The sequence below is a fragment of the Physeter macrocephalus genome, chromosome 7 (assembly GCF_002837175.3).
Source record: "Physeter macrocephalus isolate SW-GA chromosome 7, ASM283717v5, whole genome shotgun sequence".
In the NCBI taxonomy this organism is placed as follows: Eukaryota; Metazoa; Chordata; class Mammalia; order Artiodactyla; family Physeteridae; genus Physeter; species Physeter macrocephalus.
The window spans coordinates 65,553,709-65,574,821 of NC_041220.1; the positions used below are offsets into that span (position 1 = coordinate 65,553,709).

General features: G+C 41.3%; 1 protein-coding gene and 1 long non-coding RNA gene across 2 annotated transcripts in view; one reads left to right on the plus strand and one right to left on the minus strand.

Annotated features, from left to right (window-relative positions):
- The window catches only part of LOC129392247 (uncharacterized), a 40,685-nt gene extending 29,093 nt beyond the window's left edge, over positions 1-11,592 (minus strand). Inside the window, exon 1 of the long non-coding RNA XR_008617810.1 lies at positions 11,438-11,592. This is a non-coding gene — a long non-coding RNA (uncharacterized lncRNA). The remainder of the gene's footprint in view (positions 1-11,437) is intronic.
- A 79-nt stretch (positions 11,593-11,671) lies between these two features.
- The window catches only part of PARM1 (prostate androgen-regulated mucin-like protein 1), a 114,666-nt gene continuing 105,224 nt past the window's right edge, over positions 11,672-21,113 (plus strand). The window contains exon 1 of the mRNA XM_007113834.4: positions 11,672-12,082. Coding sequence (XP_007113896.1) covers positions 12,040-12,082 — 43 coding nt within the window. The 5' untranslated portion in view covers positions 11,672-12,039. The remainder of the gene's footprint in view (positions 12,083-21,113) is intronic.

Below are 21,113 nucleotides of genomic sequence, written 5' to 3' on the forward strand. Positions count from 1 at the left end.
CAACCTAAATGTCCAACGATAGATGAATGGATAAAGAAGATGTGGTACATATATACAATGGAATATTACTCAGCCATAAAAAGGAATGAAATTGGGTCATTTGTAGAAATGTGAATGGACCTGGAGTCTGCCACACAGAGTGAAGTAAGCCAGAAAGAGAAAAACAAATATCATATATTACCACATATATGTGGAATCTAGAAAAATGGTACAGATGAACCTATTTGTAGGGCAGGAATAGAGATGTAGACATAAGAAAAGGACATGTGGACACAGCAGGGGAAGGGGAGGGTGGGAAGAACTGGGAGATTAGGTCTGACATAAATACACTACCATGTGTAAAATAGATAACTAGTGGGAACCTGCTGTGTAGCACAGGAGCTCAGTTCCGTGCTCTGTGAGGACCTAGATGGATGGGATAGGGGTGGGGTGGAAGGGAGGTCCAAGAGGGAGGGGATATATGTATACATACAGCTGATTCACTTCATTGTACAGCAGAAACTAACACAACATTGTAAAGCAATTTTACTACAATAAATAAATAAAATAAAAAATAAATTATGATTAATCTTTTAAAAGAATTTTTAAAGGAAAAATCATGACTCATCAAATGAATACGTATCAAAGATTTTAACTCCTTAGTAAAATGAGGGACCAGTAAGATGTTACAACTGAGTCAAATAATTCAAAATATCATACCTTTTAAGCAAATAAAAAATGATGAGATGAATTTATAAATGGATGCAAAATTGGCAAAACTGGTCAATATCCACAAAGTGATAGTCAATTTCACTCCACTGGACAAAATTTGCATTTCTATGGCCTAAAATTATTTATATTATTTGAGTTTTCTATAGGTTTTTACAGTTCTACAAAGTTGTAAAATAGTCAAAACAAACAAAATTGTACATCCTGGGGCTCCTCCAATTAAAGTTTATTCAGTAATCCCTTTTATCCATTGCAAAATATTCCTCAGTTCAAACATAAACTGAGTTGTCAAGACAACATTGTGGAGGATTAGAAATGGCAGAAGATAGCAGTGAGGGTTAGTTCTTTACATCTTTATCCATTGTCTTATACAATCTGTAACTTCATTAAATGGAAAAATATTTTCATATTCAAAACAATCCACCCCAAAAAATCACACTGACAGAATCCATAAGGAGGGATTCTATATTCAAGTAGAAAAATGGATATGAGAAAGTTCTCAAAATTCTTTGTTTCTTCAGATTTCCACAGCCCAGTAAATGGGACACCAGGTTCGTCCAGCAGAAATCTGGAAGTTGCACTTGATTCCAGCCTCTTCCTTAACCCCACATCATGATATTAGTTAGTAGCCCTGTTACTTTTATCTCCAAAATGTATCTTACCTCTGTTTTTGTCTTTCCATCTTGACTGTCACTACTCTAGTCCAACCACCATCAGCTTTTATCATAACTACTACCATCACCTTTCAAACACATGGCAGGAAAATATTTTAAACTATTAATCTTTTATTATTATTATTGCTGTATTTCTTTCTTCTCCTATCATTCAAACAAATAGTCAATCCAGTTTTCACTGTCAGCTTGGTAGGAAGGGAAGGACTGTAGCAGAGAAAAATCAGAAGTAGCTTTGTAATTTTCCAGGCCTTAGTTTCCAAAGGCCTAATCCCTAAAGCTGGGTGAAGATTAGGGTATACACAAAGCATCCAGGCCACAACTGTGAAAGGAAAATGATTTCCCTAAAACAAGAATGAAATTCCCAGGACTTTAGGGGATAGGTTGCATAGTGAGAACAAAGAGGTCTGAGGGTCTAAATACAGAGGGGACTTTCTAGGCAAAGCCACTGGAGAAGTGGAAAGAATTCAGTAATGAAATGACTAACTTTGTGGGAATCTGGGCAGCCTTGCCAAAATTCCTACACCCCACCCTGGCAGAGAGCCCCTGGATATGAAGAGCCATATTGAAGAGAATGACTGATTCTCAATTGTAACCTGGGATTGAAAATAGATGGACAATTCAAGAACCAGATGCTTTCACCTCACTCCAAACATTACCATTGCATAAGATTCTGGAACTATGGGGGGAAAAAAAATGCAGGAAGTTGGGGTTAAGTCAGAAGGACTAGGGTTAAAATTTTTCACCAGCCTAATGAGATGGGAGGCTTAAAATAGAAACTGAGTTATAGAAAGTAAAGGGAAGAAAAAGAGGGGAAAAAGACTAAGAAAATACAAGGAACTTTTACATCTGTAAATATGTAGGTCTAGTTATTCTTAAAAACCACCTCCTAATGCAAAATAACTTTAAAATGCTGGGTAAACTACTATAAAATTTGTAAATATATAACTGGACTCACAACAAAGCAAAGGAAATCCCCTGTCCCTCTTTCCCACAGAGACAGAGAATGAAGCTGTTATTAGAGTGGTCAGCAGTTCTGAAGGTGTAGATGCCCCAGGTTTAATGACCACATAGGGAACAAGAGATAAGGGCTTGACTTGCATAAATAGCAGTAATGGGATTAGGGTTCTTTTGCATAAAGAAAGGGTCCTTGAAGGATGACTACAACCTAAATAAAAAGGTAAACTAGAAAAAAAAATACATGTCTGATGGTAAAAGGAGACACAAAATCACAAAATGTGATTTGTCTATCAGGGCCTCAGCTCAGCTCCAGAAGAAAAAGGAAAAAAAAAAGAAGAATCTCCCTCATAAGTCAGAACTATAGCCCCAACCTCACATGAATATGGAGTTTGAATATACATGACTCAGTTCAGGAAAACCCAGGTTAACAAGCAGAAATTGATATAGGTTTGAACCAATCCAGGATATCTAGCAGAATCAAATGCAAATCTTCTCTAGAGCAGGGGTTGCCAAACTATGGCCAAGAGGCCAAATTTGTTTTTGTACTGCCTGTGAGCTCAGAATGGTTGAAAAGAATCAAAAGAAGAGTATTTCATGACAAATCAAAATTACATGAAATTCAAATTTCAGTGTCTATAACTAAAGTTTTATTGAAACACAGCTACATGCTACTTTTATTTGTTTTTCATATTGCCTACAACTACTTTCACACTACAGCAGTAGTGTGGTGTTGACTAGCTGTGACAGAGGCTGCATGTGGTACTCTCATGGCCTCACACTGCTGCTCAGTGCACTACAAATCACAGTGATGAGGTCATAGCTTGATAGCATTTTGAGTGTCACACATATCACCATACCACCATTTTTGTATTGTGTACCCATCATGTCAAAAGAAACAAAGAAGAAAAATGAAAAGAAATATAGCCTCCAAGTATCACACTTTTAAGGCACAATGGAACGTGGATATTTTACCTAAACTGCAAAGAATTATGCTATTGCTATGCTAGGAGTATACAATATAGGTCAATATTACCAAACTAAATAATTGTCACACTCTTGCCAATACACAATATTCCCAAAACAGTCAGAAAAATTAGAAAATTTAAAACAAATGTCTCACTAGATCAGAATTTTTCCACAAAAGTTAAAAATCAAAATGAAGCTACAATCAACATAACTTTCCAAGTGGCTCATTTGTTAACTAAGCAAGAAAAATGGTTTACCATTGTGAGTTAATTAAATTGTATTTGTTTGCAGCGGCCAAAAAAAAAGTTTCCAGAGAAATAAATTTGTTTGGACTATTAGGCTCTCTGTGAGAACAGTTGTTCAGAGTTGAGAACATTAGAAGCAATATCAATAGTCAACTTAAAAACAACAACAACAAAAATGATTTCTAATGGTTTTCCTCACTTCTTAATGAATCAACAGATGTTACCAATAGCGTTCTGTTGTATTTATTTGAGGATTCAATACCAAGTTTGAAATGACGGAAAAATTCACCCTATGAATATTCTGAGTAAAACTAGAGTCAAGAAAATTTTTTTAATTAATTTAATTATTTATTTTTGGCTGCATTGGGTCTTCACTGCTGCACGCAGGCTTTCTCTAGGTGCAGCAAGCAGGGGATACTCTTTGTTGCAGTGCACATGCTTCTCATTGCGGTGGCTTCTCTTGTTGCAGAGCATGGGCTCTAGGCTCTCAGGCTTCGGTAGTTGTGGCACATGGGCTCAGTAGTTGTGGCTCGTGGACACTAGAGTGCAGGGTCAGTAGTTGTGGCGCACGGGCTTAGTTGCTCCGTGGCATGTAGCATCTTCCCAGACAAGGGCTCTAACCCATGTCCCTGCATTGGCAGGTGGATTCTTAACCACTGTGCCACCAGGGAAGTCCAAGAATATTTTCAAGGAACCTAAAAAAACCATCAATTCAGTACAACCTGAAATGGAATCTACTAAGATGTATTACAATTGATGGTGGTAAAAATCTGTGTAGAGCAGAAAAAAGGCCTTATTGGACAAATTCACAAATATTGTGAAAAAGTAAGGTATTTAAAGCCCAGGTTATTCATTGTATTTTTCATTACAAATATTTGTGGAAATTATTCAAATTTATCATGTATTATTAAATCTTTAGTATCAATGGTGAACCTCACTTGCTTTCATGGGCTTAACCATTTTCATTTACATGAATTTTTTTCAGAAATAGAAGCTGAATATCCTGACTTGCTCTACCACACATCAGTTCAATAACGTAGCAGTGGTATGTTTTTATTATTATTATTTTTAGCCCAGAGCTGATAATTAATTTTTTCTGAATGGGAAGAGCTATCCTCAGTCACTACTACTGAACACTGAGTGACTTTGGAAATTAGCTTTTGCTACCCTCTGCATTAGCCAATTGCTTTAGGTTGCAGGTGGCAGAAACCCAGTTTGAACTAGCTGGACCAAAAGGGGAAATTCATGAAAATGCTCACAGAGTGGGGGGGAGGGAAGGGCAAGGATGTGGTTGAACCTTAGAGACTAGGGACTAGGGACTAGTGTGACTAGGGACTAGAATGCCACCAGGCATCTTTTCTCCCATTTCTACTTCTCTCCAAGAATCAAGTTTCTGTATCCTAATTCAGACCAGTTCCTTCCACATGCTGGAGTGGTCCACCAGAGTACCAGTACCCCATAACTTCATCTCAGAGAGCAACTATTAGTGGTATTTTCTGGTCCCAAGTTTGAAAATCCTGGCGAAGTGCACTGAGTAGGACAAACAGAGCCTGATGTCCACCCTATACCAATCACTGTGAAAAAAGAGGCAGGCTCCACAGGAAGATGCAACCACCATTGGAACCACTTGCTTGGAGAAGGGAAAAGAGAATTTCTCTGAAGAAAGGGCTGCTCTGGACAGATAAAACAGTTGATGTTCTCAGCAACCTTCTAAGATGTTTTTGCTAAACCAGCAGTTCTCAAAGTGTGGTCCACAGACTCCTAGGGGTCCCCAAGATCCTTTCAGGTCTGCAAAGTCAAGACTATTTTCATAATAATACTAAGATGCTATTTACCTTTTTTATTTTTTAGTCCTTTTTTAAAATTTTTGCATTGATGATGCAAAAGCAATTGTGGGAAAATGTCTGGTGCCTCAGCATAAATGAAGCAGTGGCTCCAAATTATATTCATAGTCATTGTTTTCTTCAACACGATGCATGTCTAGTTTAAAGGGGAAAAAAGCATGTTTCACTTAAGAACTCCCTTAAAGAAGAGTAAAAATTATTAACTTTGTTAAATCTTGATTTTGAATATGTATATTTTTTCATATTTTATGTAAATAAATGGGAAGTATCCATAAAGCATGTTTGCTGCATGCCAAAGGGAGGTGATTGTCTCAAAGAAATGCACTTATGTGATTACTTGAGTCACAAGCTTAACTAACCACTTTTTTTGTGGAACACAATTTTTACTTAAAAGAACAACTAAAAGACAAACTATGGTTATTCAGACTTGGATATTTGTCAGGCATTTTTTCTGTGATGTTAGATGTCACTTCAAGGAAAGCAACCAAGCTTTCAAGTGAAAATTAGAATTTTGCCAAACTTGTATCTTGTACCACTAACTTGATAGCTTCCCAATATTTAAAGACTTTTTTGATGATATAAGAGGAGATATTAACAAGTATAGTTTTTGATGTTGTATAATAAAATGTGTTAAAACTCGGAAGATCTGCGTAACTCAGTGAACCAATATTTTTATATGATCAATGCATGATGTTACAAAATCACACATGAGTAAAAGACACATCCAAAGTGCAAAATAGACCAATGGATTTTAATGTAACAGAATATGAAAATTTTATTGAGATGCTTTCAGATTCCACCTTGCTACTAACTTTTAAGAAACTACTGTTTATTGAGTTTTGTTGCAATATAAAAGAACAAAAACCGCAATTACCTGAAAGGGCCCTTAAACAAATAGTTTTCAGAGTTCTAATTTTAGAAGTGCAAAGGGGTCCTGAGACCAAAATGTTTGATAAATGCTGCTCTAAACTATGTAAAAGTAGACTTCTAGGGACAAGCAATATTATCAGTGCCTCTGAGTGGTAAGGAATCGCTAATACTACACTGACAATTGGGAAGGTTTTACTATTAATACTCATTTTGTAATCACCATCATAACCATTCTTACCAAATATAACAAGTAAGCATTTATTAAGGCTCTGCTCTGTCTAGGGTCTGTTCTAAATGTTTTCCATGCATTCATTCATTCATTAATAATATAAGGATTATAAATCCTTACAGTAATCCTCTGAAGTAAGGTGTAATTATTATCATGGTCTTCACTTCATAGAGGGAAAAACTGAGATTTAGAGAAGTTAATGCGGGTTAGAGGCCACGCAATCAGCAAACCTTAGGCTTCCAACTACTCCACTGTCAGTTAAGAAAGTTCCACCAGCACTGCTCTGTACTTTTACAGAAGATATCCATGAGGCAAGGCAAGAGACTGGGCCCAGTGCTCTAGAGCCATACTGCCCGTTATGATAGCTGCTAGCCATGTTTTGTTACCGAGTATTCAAAATGTGCCTAGTCTGAATTGAGATGTTGTATAAATGTAGAATAAACATTGGATTTTGAAGACTTACAATGAGAAAAAGAATGTAAAATATCCTATTAATATTTTGCTTTTCGTTACATGCTGAAATGATAAATATTTTAGATACATCAAGTTAAATAAATCATAGCATTAAAATTAAATTCACTTGTTTCTTTCTCCTTTTTCAAAATATGACTTTTAGAAATTTTAAAATTACATATATGATTTGTATTTTACTTCTACTGGACAATGCAAATCTACAGTATCAACTCAATCAAGTTTAAAAAGAGGTTTCATTATGTGTATCACCTCCAACAGGTCAGTTTCTTCCTTCCTGAAATATTTTAAGGGTTTCCTCCTTAATTAAAATAAAAATTAGTGACATGTGGTGTAGTGGCCTCAAAATGCTCCAAACAAGTTTATTTAAATCAGGGAAACAATCATGTTTCATCATGTGCTTTTAAAACTGCCTTTGTTCAAACAAATATTTCTTGGCAAAGTTCCAAATTTCCTCTTTTTCTCATATTGCATCACTGCCTTTAATCTTTTTTACCATTAATATTTTTAAAAGGAAATTGGAGTTAAGAGAGAAGCAAAGTTATGTAATTAAGTATATAGCAAAAGCCACGGAGATATTTTTGCAGTGCAACTTGGGGAGAGAAATGAAACCAAGACAAAATATATCAGGGTCTTGAGACTGCTGCACTCCTGCCTTTGGGGATGAGGGGCTCGGGAAGGAGCTGTCAGAGACAGTTTAGAGCTTTCCCCTGCAGCTCAGATGTAGCAGGAGTGGAATTGCCCAGGGGAGAGTCCAAGTATCGTAACCTTTTATATGAAGAAAAAGCTACAGCAGGCATTAATGTTTTCTCCTTGTACTTTAGATCCCCAAATGAGTTTTAAATGTACCTCAAAGTTTCTCCTCTAATAATAGCTAACATTTACTGGCACCTAGAACATGCCAAGTCTTTCACATATGTAATCCATTTAAGCTTCCCAATGAAGCCAGGAAGAAACTGAGGCATAGAGATACCAAGTAATAAGTCAGTTAGTAGATGGAAGAGGGGGGATTCGAACCCAGCCTATGGGGACCATGGAATAGACATCAGAACTCAGCCTCTAACCACTGCACTGACTTGCCTTACTTACCCAGCTCTCTCAACTGAGTTACTCTGTCTCTCCTAGGCCATGATGAATCCAAGAGTCCAGAGTTAACACTTCCATATTACCTAAAATGTATTACCCGACTTTATCTATAAATTATGATAAATTCAGGATGTCGAAAGCTAAGTCAACCAAGGGCAATTTTTTAAAAAATATTGAACGTCTACAACCCTAGAAATTCATTTAGTCAGTGATCAAAAAAAGAGTGGCAGTCAGTAAAAGGCAGGTCTATCTTAGATTTTATCCCAGTGGAGCATTATGAAAGAACCAAGAAATCTCTGAAGAAACTGGCTTTTGCTATAAGGCATAACTAAAAGGTTACATGCAAATTCCACCCCTGACCCCAATGAGGAGTGCAAGTACCCCTGCCATAATATCTTAGCATCTTTTGGTTTCCTTCATACTTAAACTTTTGTTAAGTATCTCTTAGTCTCTTTATTTGCAAAATTGGGATAAACTTACAGAGTGTAAAGTTTACAGATTACACAAAATGCTTGAAACAATCCCTAACAGAACACAGAGCAGAAGCTCAATACATGTTAGTGGGTATTATTATTTATAGCATTTCACATAATAAGGTATTGCATATATTTTGAACTCTTTTTTATTCAATTTATTTTAACAAACAACTATAAAACAGCTCACCCGTTTCTCCCATCCCCCACCACTTTAACATAATAAATTATTGCATATATTTTTGGGATCATTCAATGTTTGACTCCTCACTACTAGAATATAAGCTTCCTGATGGCAGGGACAATTAACCACTGTGGCATACATCACAACCATGAAGAATGTGCTTCCTTGCTTTCTTGAAGTTAAGCATGGCCACTGACTTCCTTTAACCAGTAAAATATGAGCAGAATCGTCACTTCTGGACTTCCCTGGTGGCACAGTGGTTAAGAATCCGTCTGCCAATGCAGGGGACACGAGTTCAAGCCCTGGTCCAGGAAGATCCCACATGCCGCGGAGCAACTAAGCCCATGAGCCACAACTACTGAGCCTGTGCTCTAGAGCCTGCTAGACACAACTATGGAGCCCACATGCCACAACTACTGAAGTCCACGCGCCTAGAGCCCACGCTCTGCAACAAGAGAAGCCACTGCAACGAGAAGCCTGCGCACCGCAACGAAGAGTAGCCCCTACTCGACACAACTAGAGAAAGCCCGCGTGAAGTAACAAAGGCCCAACACAGCCAAAAATAAAATTAATTAATTAATTAATTTTAAAAAGAAAAGAATCGTCACTTCCAGGTGAAAGACATAAATGCTGCGCATAACTCTCCTCCTCTTTCTTTCCTGAGTATAGAAGCAGTTTCTGATATGGAGTATAACACTGAATCCTGATGTAGAAGATATCTCCTCTGGGGAGTAGCCTGGATCCAAAGCAGATGATGATAAGCGAGAAGTAAACCTTTATTGCTTAAGCCTCTGAGACTTTTGGGTGGTTTATTACAGCAGCATAACCTACCTACCTTGACTATTACAACCTGTCTCATTCCCACAGCCTAGTATAAGGTCTGGCACCTAGTAAGTGATCAAATATGTTTTCACTAAATTAATAAATCAAAAGTTTTAATTGTTAATAAAAATGAATTATTTTAGTTAAAGAAATTATTTTCAACTCTATTCTGTATACAACGAAAAGCTTTGGAGATTTTAACTGATTCATACGTGGGAATCACGATCCTTTGGATACAAAACTATCATCTTAGATATCAAAGCCTGTCACACATGCTTTACACTACTAAGGGACTCCATTAACGTCTGTTGAATTTCAACTGAACAATTTTTTTCTGTGAAGTGTTTCTGAAAATCTTTATTTCTGTCATAGGGTCACTTACTTCAATGGTCCTATCTAAAGGCACCAGTGCCTTACAGAACATGCTTGCAAAATTCCATTCCTCCATGGCAGTCACCACACAGATGCAGTAATTCTTCATCATCACATAGATTACCCTAGAAACCAGAAGGACCTGAAGGTCAAAAGCATTAAGAATTAAGAGAGTTTATTTAATAAAATAAATTTGCAGTTTCTTTGGCCAGAGAGGAGGAAAGGGGGTTGGGCATCTGGTTGTAATATCTTTGACTTCTCATTTCAACAAAAATCAATAAATTTACCAAGACAAAAGAGAAAACATGAGCTCAGTTTAATCTGGTTGTGGAAGCATGACAAGCTCTACAAGTGGTGATGGGGGGGTCAGGAAGAGGGACTGACATCATCACAGATAAAGTCATGAGGCCCGAGGGAGTGAGAAAATACAACTTGAGGCTCTGGCTGGTATATGAGAAAGAAGTCACTGAACAAGAAAGCTGTTCTATAGAATGGATAAACAACAAGGTCCTACTGTATAGCACAGGGAACTATATTCAATATCCTGTGATAAACCATAATGGAAAAGAATATGAAAATATATAGATAGATATACACACATATATACATATATATATAACTGACTCACTTTGCTGTACAGCAGAAATTAACACAACATTGTAAATCAACTATACTTCAGTAAAATAAATTAAAAAAAAAAAGAAAGAAAGCTGTTCTCCAGCACTGCTAGGTCCTGAGCAAATCAGTTCTTTAGGAAGGCTCCTTAATCCCAGCTCTAGTGACTAGGGGACCACCAGGCTCATAATAACATAGATATTGGAAGATGATCTAGCATCCGGTCTGATAGAGATGTAGAAAATAAGCAAGTCTAAGGTGGTGGAGAGGATTAAGTGAAAGATCAGCTTCGATCTGTGTGAACACACAGAAACCTTGGGCTTTGAAGAGACAGTATAGTCCAGGGATGACCCCAGGCATCTTATCTGTACCATTAGCTAGTTGTGTGACCTTGGGCAAGTACTTAAACCTCTCCATGCTTTCATTTTCTCCCCTGAAAATGAAGCTATCATAGTGCCCACTTCAAAGAATTGTTCTGAGAACTTGACTTGGTTAATACCTGTACAGCACAGTTGTCTAGCACACAGCAATTCTCAGGAAATGTCAGCCTTCGTTATTATGCCCTGGTACACAAACTCTTCAGTTACGGGATCCAGCCCTTACCAGCTATGTGACCTTGAACACATTACCTAACTTCTCTGTGCCTTAGTTTTTTTATCTTTAAAATGAAATAATAAATCTTATGTCGTAGCGTCGTTAGAAGCATCATGATACAACACCCAGTAGGGTGCCTGGCTCATAATTATCGCATGATCACTGTTACCTGACATTAGTACTGTTTCCTCTCGTAAGAAGCTGAGTAGGATGGCAGACGTCCTGGCTCAGGCACCAGGAAATGCAGTGGGGTTGAATGTGTGTGAGGGTTTAATGTACACGCAGGAACGTTTGGAGAAATGAAAGAAAAGGAAAAGGTTCTCATACTTGGAAAGAAGTGTGTATTCTCTTCCAGTAGTGGGGTCTTGGCTCTTCCAGGTGACACCTAAGATGGCACACGGTCACGTGTTTAAAGGTTGTTACTCCTGTACGAAAAGCTGAGATAAATTCCTGAGGGCAGAAATCTGCTCCCACTTCTTTGCCTCCCCTTAGTTCCCAGCACAGTGCTAGCCGCCCCAGACATTTGCTGAACCGGGTCAAAACTCGGGTCTCGCGCCCTGACTGTCCAGCAGAGGCCGCCCTGGGCCGCGACTCCCGGAACGCGAGGGCTGGGAGAGGGAAGGCCAGGGCTGGCCTTGTCTTCTCCGCGGGACCCGGGTGGGCGGGGTTTGGCGGCGGCGGTTGCGGCGGCGGAGGCGGCCCGGCGGCTGGGATGGAGCAGAAGCGCGCCGGGCGCCGGAGTACAAGCAGCTGACGCAGCCGCGCGGCGCTCGCCTAGTTTCCCTTACCGCCGCCCGAGCCGCCCGGTCGCCCGGCTCCCAGCGCAGCCAGCGGACAGAGGAGCAGCTGCCCGCGCTCTGGGCGCTCGGTCAGGCCCGGCAAACTCTCCCGCTGCCCGCGCCGGGTTCGGCACCAAGCACCAGGGTACCATGGTCTACAAGACTCTCTTCGCTCTCTGCATCTTCACGGCAGGTATTTCGGGGCGCCGATCTGGCGGAGGGCTGGCCCGGCGACCAGCGCTGGGGGCGGGGGCTGAGCCGGGGAGACCGGGAAATAAGTCGCCGCGCGCCGGGGGCCGGAGGGGTGCGAGCCTCCAGCGTTTCGCAGAGCTGCGTGCGCACTTGGATTTAGAGCGACGTGCGTTTTTGGAGATCCTGGGCCGAGCCGGACCGAGGGGATGACAGGGTTCTTCCGGCCGCAGCCCGCGCCCGCACAAACTCCGGGCTTTGTGAAACAGGTGGCTGCACGATGCGTTTGAAACCCGGGTTGGCGACACTGACTGAGACTAGAGGCTTCTCGGGTCTCCGAGCACAGCCTGCCAGAGTTGGGCACCAGACCTCTTGACGCGGTTGGACTCAGGGAGGGATAAGAAGGGGAAGCAGGGGGGATCGCATCTGGGAAAGCTTTAAGCCGTGGCCGCGCACCCGGCGGGGCTGGTTTGCGTTTCCCGAGATTTGGTGGTCTCTGGTCTCCGGCGACCCTTCCTAGTTACGCGTGGGGGTGATGCGGCCTTAACAGTCTCACGGCAGCTGCTCCGACCCGGCTCGAGCTCGTGATCACCCCGGGGGATTTGCAATTCTACCCTGTGGCCCGGAAACTCCCCCAAAATATGTGCCCTGGCAGAAACTGTTAGCTTGGCCAGAACTAGCATCCTCCCCATTCCACCCACTCCCCCTACACACACTCACCCTCGGGACGGCTTCCCCACGCGCGCATCGCTGGCCTCAGGACCACGGATGGCAGCGGCCTCCAAGCAGGGCCTGGGGAGAGAGGAGCCGGAGGGCTGAGCTCGGCTTGGTGGGCGCAGAGGAGAGATTCAGAACAGCGCTTTCAGAGGGTGGGGTATCCAGTTTTTCCAGAAAATGTAGGCAGAAAAGGGACAACTGACTACGGATGAGGCACTGGTGGAAAAAGCAGCCCGAGTGCGGGGACACCGGCGTGTTTAGATAAGAATGTTCCAAAGCCACATACACAAGCCATTTGACTCATGCATGTAGTCCGTGTGTGTATTTTTTTTCCTCCTGAATTGCTTGGGTTCCTGTAATTGTGGACGCAAGTCGTTACAATCCCTTGAAAAGAAGCTAGGGGTTTCCAGGCAGCTCACAAAGGATAATGCAGTTTTGAGGAAAAGTTTCCCAACTTGAGGCTAGAGCGGGTCTTTTTCCTCTACTTGCTGAACGCCTGAGAAAGCTCCCTTTTCTCTCTGGTGTCTGCAAGGTTTGGAGGCGCAGCCGCAGAGGGTTCCCGGTCTCCTGCCGCTTTGGTTGTACAGCCTTGGGCCAGGCTGGGAGCGCCTGTATCCCCAAGTGTGACAGCTGACTCCCTAGCCCCAGGATTGCCAAGAGACGTTTACGAAATGACAGGAAAGGTGCCTTCCTTTCTCCTCTCTAGAAATCCTTTCATGAGCCTTGAGGCTCAGAAAACCTTCAGTGAGCCAGTAGAGCTGGTAGGTAGGTTTGTTGGCTAATTTTATTTAGTGGCTTGTCTTTAATTTTTATTTTTTTAACAACTCGGGCAGTTGGCAACGCCGAGATTAACCCTACTAAGGCAGTGTATTGTGGGGGTTTTTTCTCCCTAAGGAGCTCAAGATATATATATATATATATATATTTTTTTTTTTTTCTTGGCCAGTTTTAGAGTTTAGTCTCGCTATTGCTGCGGCAAGAATCTTGACCTTGTTCACGGCCCAGACTGAGGAGGCTGGTAGCTGGGGACCCGCTGCGCAGCCTCACTCATCCCTGCACACGTGTCGAAGTCAGAACCAAGAAGATCACAGCCTCCCAGTTCTGGGTTTCCCCTGACCCCGGAAGACATAGTTATGTTTCTGAGTACATCTCCCTAACAGAGTGATGAAGCGTCCTTTCCTCTGAGTTTGTGCCTCTGAAGGAATCTCTTCGGGGGGTCAATGTGTTGTTAGAGCTACTTGCAATAAGTTATCAGGAAAATAATATAAAAATAGGCATAAATACCGTACAAGGTTGTTTACATCCCAAAGTAAGGTGTTTTGAGAAACTAAAGTATAACTTTTCTAGAAAAAGTTGTAAAGGAGAGAGGGACAAGTGTTCTTGAAATGAAAGTGGCATGCGTGTTTCAGTGGATCATCCTGGGGCTCCCTTGGCAAAGCTCTAGTTTCATCAGGCAGTTGCTTATCTCCGCCCCCCCCCGCATCTTTAGAGGAGTCAGGAAATTTTCCGTAAAACTCTTGAGGTGATACTTTCTTGAGCCAGGAATGGGGCTTAGCAGGGGACTTTTTTTTTTTTTTTTTTTTTTTTTGCCGTACGCGGGCCTCTCACTGCTTTTTTAGCTTAATAAATCTACTCAATACATATACATAGTGTTTTCCCCAGCCTGTATAATGGACACTTGTAAATACCTGTGCATTGTCAACACCATAGCAAAAGTAGATCTCTACACTTACTCACTTGTATTTTAAAAAGAAAGAAGAGGCTTCCCTGGTGGCGCAGTGGTTGTGAGTCCGCCTGCCGATGCAGGGGAGGTGGGTTCGTGCCCCGGTCCGGGAAGATCCCACATGCCGCGGAGCGGCTGGGCCCGTGAGCCATGGCCGCTGGGCCTGCACGTCTGGAGCCTGTGCTCCGCGAAGGGAGAGGCCACAACAGTGAGAGGCCCCCGCGTACCGCAAAAAATAAATAAATAAATAAATAAAAAATAAAAAGAAGGAAGAGAGAAACCTTGGGCTGTCTTCGGTTCTCTCAGAGTTGATTGTGGTAGAAAACTAGCATAGCTATTTTACAAACCGTTCCCAAACACCTCGAAGGCCAATACTCGAGGCATACAGGAGTACTGCCTCTAAATTACAAGCCAGAACCTCCAAGGGCAGGCAGCAGAACCAAGAAGGAAGCGAGGATGGCAGGCTACAGGAAGCTTCCATGTTGAACCCTCTCCCTCTCCTCTCTAGATTCAATTCCTTCATTCCCACCACCATCGTTGCTGCTCTCCAGTGCTCTGTGGCTCAGTATATTAAAAAATTCCCTCACTGAGACATCTGAGGTATACTGGAACTTCCCAGAGTCCTCTTCCAAACATTCAAGGAGTTCAAGGGGAAACAAGCATAGGTAAGAGAGGCAAAAGTCCCTTGACCCAGTTTTTCCTGCCTTAGGTTCTGCCCTGTCTGCCCCACCCCAGGGAGAGTACTGCATTGTGCGCCATTACCCAAGCTGACTTATTGGCCCCTTGGTGATCAAGACCAGCAGAGCTAGATTCCAGTCTGCCACCCAGCTAGAGAGCCTATTTGTATCCCAGGCCTGTCAGCTAGCTCTTCTCCAAGTGACTAACTTCTCGAATGTCCTTATCCTCAAAGGAAGACCCCACCCTACACATTTATGGCTCTGTTCTCGGTATAGGTCCTGATATGTGGCAGGGCTTTATCATAAGCATATTAAAGCCATAGCATAAATCTTATCATAAACATGTTAAAAATAAACCAAAAAACGCACACACATTTATGGGAACGGCAAGGTTGCCTATGGTTGGTTGGGAGTGGAGGTGAAGGGTGGCTTGCATCCCTTTAGCCTGGTTACCTCCTATTCCCCTGAAGTCTGTGTCACAAAGTGACACCTCCTTCTCTGTGAAACCTACCTGAGAAAGTGGAACTTCTCCATTATTATGGGATAGATTTACTGAGACAGTGTTGCGAAGTGGTGAAGCACAGCTGCAGATTCTGCAGCTAGATTGCCTCAGTACAAAGTGAAGTTTTACTACTTACTAGAAGTTTTACTACTTACTAATTGTATAATTTAGGACACGTAATCTAGCCTCTCAAGTTTTCTTATCTACAAAAATGGGGAAATAAAACTTCATCAGACTGTTAAAAGTGGTAAATAACTGAATATACCTATAATGCCTGGGACATAGTAAGCGCTCAATAACTATTAGCGATTGTTGTTGCTATTATTCTTATTAATAAAGTTGACTGTGTTTGGCACCAGTTAGGTCATCCTCTCCAAAGTTTATGTGTTTGTGCTTGGACTATGTAATTGAAGATTTAAACTAATATTCCAGCACAATACCAGCTGTTCTGGCAAACACTCATGTGCAAATTAAGAAAAGATTCAGCTGAGCCCGCTAAATGCCTAATTTGAAAAGGTTAGTAATGTGCCAGCTCAAATTTAGCACAACAGTCCAAAAAACGCTCAGTAACAAACAGAAGTAAAGTCTAATGGAAGATGTTATTTCTTCTACAAAGTCTTTTGCAGACTGGTGTGTTTCAAAAGCTCAACTCAGCTAAACCTTAAGGTCAGGTTCCCAGAGCCACAAATTTTGGATAATTCAGATCAAACAACTTAGGAAAAGGCATTTCATGGCATATGAATGATCCAGAATGGCTCTCTCCAGAATCCAAAAACATCAATAATGGCCAGATCTCTAATTTAACTTGATCGTTTGGGCCTGGTCTAGTGGTGCTTTCATTGTGCTTGTGCTTTTATAAGAAAAATATTGGCCAAGTATTTACACTGTTTGAGCAGATTTTCTTAAACTACAACTTTTGGGGGGACAGGGGTGGGGCTGGGGGGTACAGCATCCACTGGAAACAACGAAGAGGGACATTTAAAAAATATTTTTGAAGTGGATTGACTGTTTTAACACCCAGTGAAAGGAATCCTGCTGTAACATTTACGATGGTTTTCTCCCTTTTAGAAGTTATCTGTTACTGAAATTGGATACGTTAGTTTAGGAATCAAATATAGTCATCCCTAAGTATCCAGAACCTGGCCCCCATACCAAAATCCTCAGATGCTGAAGTTTCTTATATAAAATGGTATAGTATTTGCATATAACCTACGCACATCCTTCTGTATACTCTAAATCATCTCTAGGTTGCTTATAATACCTAACACAATGTAAATGCTGTGTAAATAGTTGCCAGCATGCAGCAAGTTCAAGTTTTGCTTTTTGGATTCCGGAATTTTTTTCCCAATATTTTCGGCCCGCGGTTGATGCAGATCCCACAGATACAGAGAGATGGCTGTCTTTGCTTTGCTAGCAAGGTATTGAATAAAACAGTTGCCTAGAAAAAATTAATGTTTCATTTAGAAGACAGCAGTGGTTATGAAAAGAGGTAGGCAAATAGTGGGTACCTGCCTTATGCAGCGATTGCTTTTTAGTTGGAAATGCAGGGCTCATAGGTTATCATCCAGTTAATGTGCAAGTGGGGTTACTATAAAATAAGACAGATTTGTGTATGTAGTTCATGGCATTACATTTTGTAGTCACAGCTTAAATTATTTAAAGGACGGGGATTGATGTAACATCAGATTTTCTGATGTGTGGATCTTTAGTCTTCATGATCCTTTACAGCAGCATAGCCCATTTCTTTTACCTGTTTTAATATCGTTTATAAACCTTGAGACTTCTGCCATTTTTTAATAGAAACCATTACAACAAAATAGGCGATTATATAATTGTTTTCGTCTGTGTTTTTCATTGGTGCAAGGTGGTATAATGTCAATTGAAAATAAGCTGTTTTAATTTTCCTTTGGCTAGTGTTGCCAGATTTAGCAATTAAAAATACAGGTTGCCCAGTCCAATTTGAATTTCAAATAAACAGTGAATTCTAAGTCTATCCCACATAGTACTTGGGACACACTTAAGCTAAATAATTCTTGGTTGTTCATCTTGAATTCAAATGTAACTGATCATCCTGTATTCTAGCAAATCTACCTTTGGCCTTCATGTGTGGTTCATCAGTGCAATGGGCTTGACATAGGATTGGCTTTATTTTGAACCCTGCCCCATCCAGCTCTAGCCATCCCACTCCATTTCATTCATTCATCACAATCTGTTCATGGGAAGACGACTCGGAGATTTCAGAGCAGCTCTGTCTCTCTGAAAGCAACTTACAGCATTAGGATTCAGAGGCAGCTCCAATGGAACATTTTGAATCGGATTGCATATTCATTTACTGTGCACTGTTGTGTTTTTCTGAACAATCGGTGGAATTTCTGTAGCCTCCCTGAGGCTACATTACTTTACCCTTTTGTGACCTTTCCTTTAAAAAAAAAAAAACAGTATACTATTTGAAATGGTAACAGTGTTCTTGCATAGGAGCTGGAACTAAGAACCTTCCAGAATCCAGCTGGCAGCTGATTAAAAAAGAAAGTTAATAGAACAGCTTTGGATTTCAATGCTGTCTTCTGTGCCAGGATCTTAACACATTTCACAATTATTATATAAGGTTTGCATAATTCCTGCAGGATAGGTCTATAGGTATCACTTGAAATCTGTGGCTATATGGAGCCTAAAGCAGCATATTAGACAGAATTTCAAGGCAGATTGGGGAAAAAAAAATCCTTTCAGCATTTAGACTGTGGTGGAAATTTGCACCTTTATACTTAAGGCCAAATCAGTGACTAGGTAATTGTTAAGTGGAAAAAAAATTGTGGAAAGTTACCAGGTGTGATACTTAGAAAACATGCCTATTCGATACAAAATAAGATGAATGATAGAATACAGCTTTGATGATAATATCTTCCAGTTACAGTCCAAATTCTGACACCTGATTTTTTTTTTCCCTCAAGGAGGAAATAAGGGCACAGAAACTTTAGGGCAGGTATTGTACATGAGAAGAACTGGAGGAGAGAAGGTTTAATTGATTTTTCATTTTTTTGGCCATGGTTGTAAACTTAAAGCTATCATTCAAGCTTCTCACTAGATAGAACATATTATTTCCCTGTATGGGGTTATTAAAATATATGTTACCTTTAAAATTATGATATTCTTGCCAGCTTGTGTAGTCCAGAAGCATAACCTCATTCCTGAGAGAGTTTTTTCACCCACTGTTTTATCCACGATGGGTTGTTACTGGGGTTGTCTGCCCCTTATAAAATCTTTTCATTTTCCTTTGGAAAAGCTTTTGTGATCCACAGATAGACAACAGGCAGATACCATTATACTGGCGTTGAACAGTTATTTCATTGTTAAACCCTCCACACTATATGATTCTTGCTTTGTCCTGTAATTTAGATTCTTTAGGAAGAACAGTAATAATTATTGTAAAGATAAAAGGATGTCCTCTTTATTCACCATGCAAAAGCTATATGTGTTTAGGGAAATGTTTGAGACTCTGGTCATTCTATTGAGCTAAGGTAATGTGTCACATTAGGAGAGGACTAAGTACACCTCAGAGTTACATCAGGGAGTCTCAAAGCCCATTTGTCCATGAGAGGGTCCTAAAGAAATCTGGTGGACTTGAACACCTCTTTGTTGGTTTGGGAAAAGAAGCAAGTTATTGGTGGATCACACACTCGGCTGGTCGTGGAAATTCTTGCTGTTGATGGGTCAGCTGCGTGAGAGGTAACATCAAGCTGAATACGGCCATCACCCAACCAAAGGGAACTCAGCATGTTTGGTCTTAAAAATTACAATGTTGCTAGAGATGGCGTTCCAGAGGAGAGAGTCGTGGAATTGTCCTTTTTGAAGAACTGTTCAGACAGGTCTGAGCATGAGAAAGAATTATCAGTTTTTGAGGATAAATGATCATTCATCGTTTACCTTCTAGGAAATGTAGGAGGGGAAGGAAGTGTGATATCACATTCCATGTGGAAACTGGATAAGAAATGGACAGAGGTCAGGGGCCATGGCTGTTTCAGAATTTCTGCGTAGGATACGTGGAAGAGGCTGGGAGTGGTCTGTTGCATGAGATGGAGAGAATGTCAGGTGGCTGAACGAGGGGGAAGTGATTTTTGAAATTATTGGGGGCTACTAAAGACCAAACCACCTCCTTGATGCTGCTACCAAGAATGGAAAATTCATCAAGTTTCATTTTTAGGTGAAGGACATAAGAGTTTCCTCCTCAAATGTATATGCACATCAAGCCTCTTTTAGTACACCTTTCTAGTTTTGTGAAAGGTTGCAGATTGAGCCTTTCAGAGGAAACGATGTGACAGCCCTTAATGGCAGGTAATTCAGGTACCCTCAGCATTGTGAAAGGGGCAGAAGAATAAGAAAATGCCCTGAAATGTCAAGAGGAATTCAGCTGCGTGGTTTGGTTGCGTGAAGGAGGGCTGAGTGACCTGGGGTTGCCTGCTTCCGGGCTGGCCTCCTAGACTGCTCTTCACGAAGAATCCTATTTTGAGCAGATTCCCCGTTCAATGCTTATTTGAAGAGAAACACAACCCTGGTGTTTACCTGATGAGGATGGGATTTTTTTTTTTTTTTTTTTTTGTAGTATGCGGGCCTCCCTCTGTTGTGGCCTCTCCCGTTGCGGAGCACAGGCTCCGGACGCGCAGGCCCAGCGGCCATGGTTCACGGGCCCAGCCGCTCCGCGGCATGTGGGATCCTCCCAGACCGGGGCGCGAACCCGGTTCCCCTGCATCGGCAGGCGGACGTGCAACCACTGCGCCACCAGGGAAACCCCGAGGATGGGATTTGTGTTACTTTCTCTGAGAGGCTACATGGTATGGTGGAAGAGGCTTTGGAGGAAGACAGGCTGGTGTGATGCCAACGCTGGGGTCTCGGTCTCCTCCTTGTAGAGTTATGATAATACACATCAAGTGCCATGTGAGTAAACATTCAACAAAAGTTTATTAAACAATGCATAGCAGATTTATTTTATTTTACTTCATTTGCACGTCTGCCTCACACTCCTAGAATATAAGATGCATGAGAATTTTAGCTGTTTTGTCCCAGCTGTGTCCCCAGCATGGAGAACAGAGCAAGACAAGTAATGAGTGCCTAGCAAATATTTGTTAAATTAATTTTAAAATAAATTTATTTATTTATTTACTTATTTGGTTGTGTCGGGTCTTAGTTGCAGCCTCGGGATCTTCATTGTGGCATGTGGGATCTTAGTTCCCCAGCCAGGGATCAAACCCATGTCCCCTTCATTGGAAGGCAGATTCTTAACCACTGGACCACCAGGGAAGTCCCTGTTAAATTAATTTTTTTTTTTTTTTTTTTTTGTGGTACGCGGGCCTCTCACTGTTGTGGCCTCTCCCGCTGCGGAGCACAGGCTCCGGACGCGCAGGCTCAGCGGCCATGGCTCACG